We start from the raw sequence: 10,853 nt of genomic DNA, 5'->3' as shown, positions 1-10,853 counted from the left end.
GATGAATGAAAACTTTCTAGATTAGCAGTGCTTTAGGCGGGCTGAGGCGTAGCTATGGTAACAAACTGCAAATGAAAGAAACAGTGGTCACATTTCATGTCAATCACGTTGACCTGTTTGAATGAGGCGCGATCTACCAGAGTTCACTGTGCGATCGACTGGTAGATCGCGATCGACGTATTGGGCACCCCCTGATGTAGACATTTGTAGATATCACTTATGTAAAGGGCCCAAAACAAAAGGAAAATACATTTGTCCAGACACAAGAGTCTTGACCATGTTCACAATTTTAAATTACTATTAGATTGTATATAAACTGGTCATCAGCCCAGGAACACCCACTGTGTACTGTGTAGGTCCAGTGACCACTAGAGGGTGCAGCATGTGATCCATCAATGCAATACAACAGTTGTAGTATGTAATACAAAGTGTTGTCTAAGTTAATTAGACAACAAAGTTTGTGAGTATTTTTTAATAGAACTGTCAGTCCAGCAGTACAAAGGACAATTAGGAAAAATTCATGTTTCATTTAAACATACATAAACATGTAGCAGGAAAGTTTCTCTATAATGTTCAATTCAAAACAGCATTAGATCAAGTCCAAAAGATGAACTACTCTAAACATAGACAAATGTGTGCATAAACATCCATCTTGCTGTAAAGAGACTCTTGCATTCTGAAGCTTTAACATTGCAGGGAGAAAAGGGGGGTTGGAAAGTTCAGCGGGAGAACTGTCTACGATCTCCCTTGCTCTTGTTCACATGCTTAAAGATCTTGGCTTTGTTCACGTTCTTCGATTTCTGGTAGCCGAATCCGCCACCTCCTCCCCTCTTCTGCAGCTTCCCACCTTTACTGCTGTGTACATCTAGGAGGGAGCATGTTAAGGAGCAGCACGAAAGTCACACCACAATACAGTATATCACTAATATCATGCATGCATACACAACTGTGCGTTGACAAGCTTTAGTCTGTGTACCACAAGAAAACCAAGCATACTGTTGCATAGTCTTATGCCATTCAGTGTGGACAAATGCCATTGTTCAGAGGGAACAAACTTTTTGAAAATTTTATTTATTTAGATATTATGAATATTATAGCACATAGAAGTAAATACATTGTGCAGATGTTTGTTCCCACTGGGTTATTTTCACTTATTGCACAAGACTCTGCACTGCATGTTTTCCATATACAGTAAAATAATGAAAGGATACTGAGGTCAACATAAGGCGGAACTTTGAAGCCGAAGGACAGCGCCACCTGTTGGAGGTTTAACGTCTGTACACTGTAGATCTGTTTGAGAGAATGTGAATCATACGCCCTCACGTACGACTTGTAGGCCTCCTGGGCAGACTTGTGGAGATAGTAATTCTTCTCGATTAGCTTCTCCAACTGAACCACACATCAGAACAGAGGAACATTAACAGTAATCAAACTACAGTTCCTACTGATACATGAGAAATGCTGTTAAATAACAGAAACCTTTTAAAAAGTGTAGTTAGATAGTTTTACCTGTGACTGAATATCTGAGATCTTAGTCCAAGAGAATTCAAACTCACTCAATGGGACCTTAAGAAAATGAAGTAATATTAAATAAATTCAAGCATGTCTTAATTCAATCTAAATGACAGAAAGCAGATTTTACTTCAGTTACCTTGGCCTGTTTGAGAAAACGTAGAAAGCCGAGCTCTTCAGGTCGAAGGATGAGGAGCGCATGGCCTATACCATTAATACCTCGAGCAGTTCGACCCACACGGTGAATGTACTCCTGTCAACGAAGAATTCAAAGAGAATGAACGTGCATCATAGTCTAAACCAGGGGTCATCAAACTACGGCCCGATGCTTTAATTTGACCGGCCCCTTTAACCACAGCAGCAATACATGTTGTCTGGCCCCTGTTGATCTTCGAACTCACAGTATTATAACGGGGAAAAAAATAACAGGTAAAAAAATTGACCACCCAGAGTCTCAGTAGATTATACGGCAGCGATCCAACAGGTGGCGCTCCAAGCATGAGGGGAGTGATTGGCGCATCAATAGAGAGATGAGTGACCGCAGCCACTGTGGGATTTCATTTTGAAAATCCTCGTGTCCTGTGTTAAGTTCATTAAAGCTAATGCTCTTAACTACAGGCAGTTTCAGGAATTCTTGTCTGAGCTGAAGATGTGCTTTACTGAGATCCGCTGGCTGAGTCGGGGCGAGTTTCGAAATGTTTTAACGACCTGCTCCCGGAGATCAACGCATTTATGCATCCAAAATCAAAACTCAAGCACATTGTTTAATTTTTATGCTTCTCTTTCCATTGCTCCCCGATCTCAATAAAACATGCACTCAACGTAACTACCGTTTTTGGGAGCATCTACTGTACATCTGTGAGCAAACTTTTTCGAAGTTGAAACACCTTAAATCTCCAACCAGATCCAGACTCACTGATCAACATTTATTAGCTATTATGACTGGCAGTAACAAATATGGAACCTGATGCTTACTGTCGTCAGGCAAAAGCAGGCTCACAGTTCACACTGATTTTTTTAAGGAAACACTGTATGAGGTAGGATAATGGAAATTATTAAAATAAATAAAATTTCTGCATTATCATTATGAACTACAATTATACAAAGCCCAGACAATACATCCAGTATACATAGTAAATAGCTCTTTTTGGGTGTGTTTACTATTTCACCCGCGGTCCGGCCCCCCGAAACACTGAAGAACAGTAATCTGGCCCTTCGGTTAAAAAGTTTGAGGACCCCTGGTCTAAACTAACTAAATAAAACTTAATTATGCCAGTGCACAATAAACAGGTGCTTATTACTATAAAATAATATCTTCTACAATCAAAATGGCAAGAACCAACACTGATAAACAAGCAAAATGATTATTTGTGCATAGTTAGCTGTGGGATGTTCAAACTTAAAAAATCCTTATCTGGCCATTACAGCCATACCTTTGGGTCATCTGGCGGGTCGTACTGGACAATCCAGTCCACCTCGGGGATGTCCAGTCCTCTGGCAGCAACATCAGTGCAGAGCAAGATGCCAGAGTCCGCATTACAGAACTGAAAAAACGTGGTCGTTCTCTTTGTCTGCTTCTGCTTGCCCTATAATGCAACAACAAACCATGTCAACTAAGAACTTCGCATGATACAGAACATAAAATTAATGTACACAAAGTCCATGTTAAACATTACTGGCAGTGTGTATCATGATCAGTCACAGTAACCTATAATAAAACCTAACAAAATGAACTGGAACCTTGTTCTATGCTAACAGGCACCCCTGTGCATACCTTGGGTGTCTGAAGGCTTAAAGAAATCTAATTGTTGCTTCCAACATATTTCCCTACACTGCCAGCACTGTGCATGCAGCACATTTATTCAGCCGAATGAAGGAACATTTCATAGCCATTTCCTTAGACACTGGTGTCAGAGTTAAATGACCACATCCACATTACTGAACATTAACTCAAATGAAGTTTACACTTAGACTGTCTCAAATAAAACAAATCTATACATGTACCCAAAACTGACTTACATGGATGGCCATAACTGGCAGGTCGATGTAATTGAGCAGCTCATAGTGAAACTTCACCGACATGCAGGAAGAGAAAAACACCATCAGCTTCTTCTTACGGTTCTTCTTCAGGAATGTAAATAGCAACAAAAAGCGCTTCTCAGAAGGACACACCACATATCCCTGTATATAAATATAAACACAGTTAACCAGCTAAACAGATTTTAATATTTCCAATCAAGTCTTGGTTGTAGTGAGGAGTCTTGACCTGTTCCAGTCCTTCCACAGTAGCTGTGTCTTTATTATCATCCACTCCCACATACAGGGGCTCTTTCTTCAGAGAGATCCGAGCCAGATCCTCTACCTTCCTCGTCTGTGTAGCTGAGAACAACATGGTCTGCCTTTTCTCTGGAGTGACAGAGAAAGAGAGAGAGATTTAGAGTAGATTCAAATCAGTAAAACATTAAAACAAACGTTAATGTAGGTAGGGACTCTTACTCGGCAGCAGTTTGATGATCTGTTTAAGTTCCTCCTCAAACCCAACCTCCAGAATTCTGTCTGCTTCATCAATAATGAGACACTGGAGGTTCTTGTACATGAAGCCAGGTGTGTTCTACAGAAAGATATGGCAGGTGGTTTAATATGGGAGTGTGGCTTTCAGTCATATGGACACCAGGAGTTCATTTACAACATCATTAAAGTAATCAGCTTCTTACTGAACGAGTTTGTTTGTTTAATTCTTAACACCATGGCAGCTGTTGTCATGGCTGAATAATAGATTCAGTCTCTAAACAAAGTAGAGGGTCGATTTGCTTTCTTTACTTGTGTGTATAGTGGTTAGAGTGTTTGTGTGACTATGAGGGTAGAGAATTTATCAGAGAGTTTTTTCATAACTTACATGGCGTTTTTAAGTGCTTCTGGAAATGTAAGCAGTTTTTTTTTGGTGGGGGGGGGGGGGGGGGGGGGGGGCTGAGGTGAGCTTGTAGTTGTTGTATTGCAGTTGGTTGATGTGTCCTGTGTGGCATCTTGTGTAGATAATTTGTTCTCATCATGGTTTGGGGTATTGAGCTCTAACCGTTTTTAGGGTAGGGTGGATCTCAGAGTTTAGATGTATAAGTTTCCCCATTGTTTTTGCCAAGCTGCTGTGGTGTAAGCTTTTATAATTGGTCTGAGATGGATGGCTGGTAGGGGCATTGTTGGATTGTGGAACAAGATTGAGTAGAGGTGTTGAAGTAGGAGATTGCTTCTTTTGGGGCTGAAGATTAAAACCCCTGATGTATTTTGAAGAATGTAAATGTTTTATTAGGATGTTATTCAGCCAGTAAACAGTAGCAGACCAGATTTTTATTGTAAAACCTAACTACTAATTGAAATGCACTTTATAAAAAACATATCACTTAAGCTGTTTGCATATCTAACCTGTAGGTGGTCGAGCAGTCTGCCAGGTGTAGCCACCATGATGTTGACACCATTACCAAGTTTCTGGGCTTCAGCAGAGCGGTTGCTGCCACCCATAATCAGACCATATGTGTGCACGTGATGCGTCATGAGCTCTTTTATCACACCATACGTCTGCATGGCCAACTCACGGGTTGGGGACAAAATCACCACTCCAGTTCCTGCCAAAAGGGAAACAAATATTATAGAACATGGAACTATTACAGTATTTACTGCTCTACTTGAACTGATTAATACAGGCTAGTTTTACAGATAAAGAAAATGCTGCAACAGATGACGTTTTCCCTACATTTTAAATATTAATGCACACACAAAATCATTCTATTAAAGTTCTTCACATGTTAATGTGTAGCCCACTTACCATTTCTAGGCATGAATTTCAGCTTGTAGATAAGTTCAATGGAAGGAATGAGGAAGGCCAGAGTTTTTCCGCTGCCTGTTTTAGCAGCTGCAAGTACGTCTCTGCAGAACAGGGAGTCTTTGGTTAGTAAAATAATAAAGGGCACACATTTGAAAAGGCTGTAAATGTGGTTTAGTATTACCTTCCCTCCAGCAGAGGGCGTATAGTTTTGTGCTGGATCTCAGTCATGTTCTCGAAGCCCATCTCCTTAACACCCTTGAGAGTATTTTCACTCACAAGCTCGGTCAGTGATGCGAACGAACAATCCTCAAAAGCTCCTTGGAGAAACGACAGGAAAAAACTACACATTACACCATGCCCATCGTCTCTCACTCTGTCTTACACACACACTCAAACCACCAGACGCTTTTATTATACAGTAATGTGTTCCAAATCCGTCAGGATCAGCATTTTTTGCTTTGAAAAAGTCAACTGTGATTAGCAAAATTATTACTGCCTAAGCTGTGCTTGCAAATAAGTGATGTGCATAATAAATAATGTGGAAAATGTAACTGCTCTGAACTAGAATATGAACCAAAACAGCAGCTGATTGAAAATATTTTAAGGTGTATAAACAATTGCTGCATAATGACCCAGTCTGTTAAATGACCAGTTGATTCTTACTTCCAAATGACAAACATTTATTAAAATAAGTGTTATTAATAGATTAATATGTGATTCCTAATGACTGCTCCTATTATGTGTCACCACGACAAATCATTCGTCCGTATATTTGATTTGGCACAACTGTTACACTGGATGGCCTTTCTGATGCAGCCCTGTTATTTATCCAGGCTTGGAACCAGCACTAAGAGTGCACTAATATGTGCCCCCCCCCCCTAAAGCCATGCTGCTTCTGCATTTGGGAGCTCAACCCAGAATTCGAACCTCTGGAACTCAAGCACTGCTGTCACCAGCAGCATGTGTAATACACAAGCTATTAATGCATCTTGAATATTAAATATTGTATTATTTATTTACAAGTTATACATCAACCAAAGAGTAAATATGCACTAAAAAGGATGGAATATTATCTATGGTTTGCATTCAATATTCTCACCTGTTAGTCCATGAGGTAGCTGCGGTTCATCTTCCTCGTCTGCATCTTCCTCACCATTCTGCTCTTCATCCTCATGTGTCTCATTTTCTTGGTCATCTACGTCGTCGGCAGACTCCACTGTGTGACTGTTCCCCCGTTTGACTTTTTTAACATCTAGCCAAAAAAAAAAAAAAAACACCAGAACACCAGAAAATGACACACTCATACTCAATGTAAGGGACTATTAGTGTTTTATTTTACCTGGGACAGAAGGGTGAAAAATCATAGTGTTCATATTTATTTCTTAGGATTTTAACGTCATGTTTCACACACTTTGGTTACATTCATGACAGGACAGGTAATTACTGATTACACAAGATTCATCAGTTCAAGTTTTAATGTCAAACACAGTCATGTATAATTTTGTACCTCCAATTCACCTCACTTGAACTGGAGGTTTCAGAGGAAACCCACGCAGACACAGGGAGAACATGCAAACTCCACACAGAAAGAACCCGGACCGCCCCATCTGGGAATTGAACCCAGGACCTTCTTGCTGTGAGGCAACAGTGCTGCCCTCATAGTGTTAATATAACACATAGATAGTAAGTGTGGCAAATGCAATGATGGCCCAAAAAATGCTTTTAACTGGCATTTTGTATTGCAACTCCCATTTAAAAAATAATAATAATGTGTATTGTTAGACATTTTTCTGTCTCATAAACACTTGAACATCGAACATTTAACACTTGAAAAATCATACATGTTCACTGTATAAAAAACTAAAGTAATTAGATTCTATCTTATTCTTGTTCTTTTTTAAGACCCATTCAGCACAGTGCCGAAAACATTTCCACTATGTGAGAGAACTAAATTGTTATGGTTTAAGCAACAGTACACAGATTACCAAGTCAAATTTTTAGTCAAGTTTTGTTTCTGAGAGATTAATCAGTTCTGCATTTGGTGAAAATTGTAAAATAAAATGTGGTCCTATTAAAAAACATACTACTGGCCGTGGCGTCCCCTGCTTCATCAAGTTTCCTTTTTTTCTTTTTCTTCTTCTTGCTGCTGTTCGGTGTAACAGTGTTCCCATCAGTGGATTCACTCTTCTCATTTTCTTCAGGCTCCTCCCGCACTGGATCTGCAGCTAAGGTTTCATCATTGGTCTCACATTCTTCACTAAATGTTTTAGATTCTAATACAAAAAAAACAAAGCAAAGACAGAAAGCAAATAAATATTTACAGAGCAAAGAATTTATCTGACAATACATTTACAAAAATGATGTATGACACAGGCTGACAGTTATAAGACTAAAGATCATAATGAGCGTGAATTTTTTTTCCCCAAAGACCAATTAAGCACATTTAAAATACATTTGAAAAAAGCAACAAAAAAAAAAAAAACTACTTTTACATAGTGCACTGCTGTCATATCAAAAAACACTGGTCAAGACTGACCACTTTAGGTTATTTGTCTTATTTATTTTCAGATGCAAGTGGTTTATTTATTTATTTGGAATTTAATGTCATGTTTTACACACTTTGGTTACATGACAGGTCAGGTAGTTACTGGTTACACAAGATTCATCAGTCACGGACAATTTCGTATCTCCAATTCCCCTCACTTGCACGTCTTTGGACTGTGGGAGGAAACCGGAGCTCCCGCAGGAAACCCACACAGACACGGGGAAAACACGCAAACTCCACACAGACTGGACCCAGACCATTCCACCTGGGAAACTAACCCAGGACCTTCTTGCTGTGAGGCAACAGTGCTGAGCCACCGTACTGCCCGCACTGCAATATAAAAGCAATACATTGTTCCAGGTTAGGTACCAGCAGGAAATCAGAACTGGAAAAGGGGTATACTATGGTCAGATTAGGACAGTTATTTGCTATATTAATATAGAAGGGTTGGTGTGAAGCGCACATAGGTGCATGACAAGCAGGCAGTGTCACAGTGGGTCCGATTCATCCGGCAAAGGATAGGAAACAGTCCATCACAGAGCAGACACACGCAAGGGCAAATTCTAGTAGCTCCAACTGATCTGACTGTATGTCTTTGGACTTGTGGGAGGAAACCGGTTCACCCAGAAGAAACCCATGCAAACACAAGGGAGAACATGCAAACACACAGTCGGACCCTGGTCGGCTAGTTGGGAAAAGTCACAAAACATACTGCTGTGACTTGAATTACATTTATTTTGAATGTCATGTAAGTGTTGTCTATTTTAATCGTACCCATACTGTAGACATGAGGTGCTTGTAGTGAAGACTAATACATATAGACACAGATACATCAAATTTTTGCTTTACTTATTACTTAACTGAAATTAAGTATATGTTTTAGTATACATTCAGAACTTCATAATTAAACCTCGATCTTGATTTTTATAACGACTCACAGTCTGTCTGTAACTTTAAACTACTAATATCTCACTTTATGTCTCTTCTTTGACACACAACATTTCTATGTATGGCTTTAAAACTTCAGCAAACAAACTTATAATAAACTTTTTAGGCAGTTTAAATGCCTCACGGGTAGCTAGCAGAGACAGTGATTAAGTACACACGATAACCAAGCTCGTGTATCGTGAAGATGTTTTTGTATCGCAATAGTTTCCCATATCGTTTACACCGCCACCCTTATATACATTAGTTTTTAGGAAATCTGTTCTCGATTCAGTGCGGACTAATTCTTCAGGGTCATTTAAATCAATAGCCTTATTATAAATAGTCCCATAGTTTGATCTCTCTGTCCTAAACTGATTAGTGTAGGTTAGCATGTTTAAAGTGAACGTACATATTATTGGTATATGACACCAGGTAATGTTGTCAACCACTATATTAACAAATATTACATTTCAATAATATACAAACATATAATCAATTTACTAACAATATCGCTAAATGATTGAAGTTATACACTGTGGCTAAGCTAACACGCGTTTCCGAACTAAGTACTAGCTTAGCTACCAAACCAAACATTAAAGCATAAAAAAAACTTTATATAAACATAACATATCAAACTTTACCATTCTCGTCCTCCTCTCTCTGCTTCTGACGCAGTTTGCGTTCTTTGTTCTTTTCATTTCTCTTCTGAATTTTCTTCCGAAGAAGCTTCATCTGCAGGTCCGCCATGATTGCACACAGACACACACGTGTGTGAGTGAGGGGTCCTTCACTAACCACGCTGAGTTTCTTTCTTCCACACCCGTATTCTGGTAAACCTATTCAATGAATTTAAAAGGAAGCGTGACTTGTCAGAAAACGGGTGCGAATAATGTCGCCTTTTTGGTGCCTGACTGAAAATATTCAAGACCCCGTTATACGTCGCTCTGTGCCTAAAACAAATATAAATCAAGTTACAATAAAAAGATTTATTTATTTATTAAGATTTTAACGTCATGTTTTAAACACTTCGGTTACATTCATGACAGAAACGGTGGTTACTCATTACACAAGATTCATTATTTCACAAGTTTAATGTTAAACACAATCGTGGACAATGTTGTATCCCCAATTCACCTCACTTGCGAGTTTTTGGAGTGTGGGAAGAAACCCACACAGACACAGGGAGAACATGCAAACTCCACACAGAAAGGACCCGGACCGGCCCACCTGGGGATCGAACCCAGGACCTTCTTGCTGTGAGGCGACAGTGCTACCCACTGATGAAGACGAATGGCAACAACAACGGCACAGTCATGCTGCTAAATCCCCTGGTTTATCCTAAGACGTCATATCAGATTCAGATCTGGTTACTGGAGAGCACTAAGACCTGACATCTGACACAACAAATAAGGGAAACCCAACTTTCATCATAGTCACCCACTTTTTAACCATAGTAGCTCATTAAACAAAATGCTTGTGGCATTTTGTTTATTAAGTGTTGGGAAAAAACGTTTAAAGGATTTGAATGTCAACTCACAACTCATGTAGCAGAAAGAATTTGGATATTTATACAGTTTCTTGGCATTATAAAGGTGGATGATGTATCTGCACAACACTGTAAAACACAAAAGCACAACATCTCAACAGAGTGGAAAAGACGCTGCATTAGACATGCTTACACACTGATTTCTTTCGACCAACTGGAAATGGGGTTTGCACCTAAAACAGGTATTTAATGCATAATACAAAATCTACAACCATTGAATTTAGAGATGATTAAAATTTCAACATTTATCAGTTATTATTGAAACAAGTATCACACAATGTGACTCTTTCAAGATTTAAATAAGCAGCTTACAAGATTTCTGGAGGAAAGTATGTATGAACTTTTAACCTTAAGACCTTCACATGTTTAAAGTTTGTTTGTCTTTGGACTATGGGAGGAAACCGGAGCTCCCAAAGGACACGTTTGCAGACTTGGGGAGAACATGCAAACTCCACACAGAAAGGACCAAACCACTCCTCCTGGCAATGAAACCCAGGACCTTCTTG

General features: G+C 39.3%; 1 protein-coding gene across 1 annotated transcript; it reads right to left on the bottom strand.

Annotated features, from left to right (window-relative positions):
- Nucleotides 1-454: 454 nt before the first annotated feature.
- Nucleotides 455-9,555, bottom strand: ddx18 (DEAD (Asp-Glu-Ala-Asp) box polypeptide 18). Its single transcript, XM_063006449.1, has 14 exons — nucleotides 9,443-9,555; nucleotides 7,414-7,602; nucleotides 6,429-6,581; nucleotides 5,511-5,646; nucleotides 5,330-5,430; nucleotides 4,930-5,129; nucleotides 4,009-4,123; nucleotides 3,779-3,918; nucleotides 3,532-3,693; nucleotides 2,946-3,098; nucleotides 1,652-1,765; nucleotides 1,510-1,566; nucleotides 1,212-1,389; nucleotides 455-865 (listed from the first exon to the last, which is right to left on the bottom strand). Exons 1-14 carry the CDS (start codon nucleotides 9,546-9,548, stop codon nucleotides 720-722), a joined length of 1,950 nt encoding a protein of 649 aa, XP_062862519.1. The 5' UTR covers nucleotides 9,549-9,555; the 3' UTR covers nucleotides 455-719.
- Between the last annotated feature and the right edge of the window lie 1,298 nt (nucleotides 9,556-10,853).

This window comes from Trichomycterus rosablanca, chromosome 12 (assembly GCF_030014385.1).
Source record: "Trichomycterus rosablanca isolate fTriRos1 chromosome 12, fTriRos1.hap1, whole genome shotgun sequence".
NCBI classification, from domain to species: Eukaryota; Metazoa; Chordata; class Actinopteri; order Siluriformes; family Trichomycteridae; genus Trichomycterus; species Trichomycterus rosablanca.
Note: the sequence above shows the minus strand (reverse complement) of the source record. Positions and strands in the feature narration are given on the sequence as shown.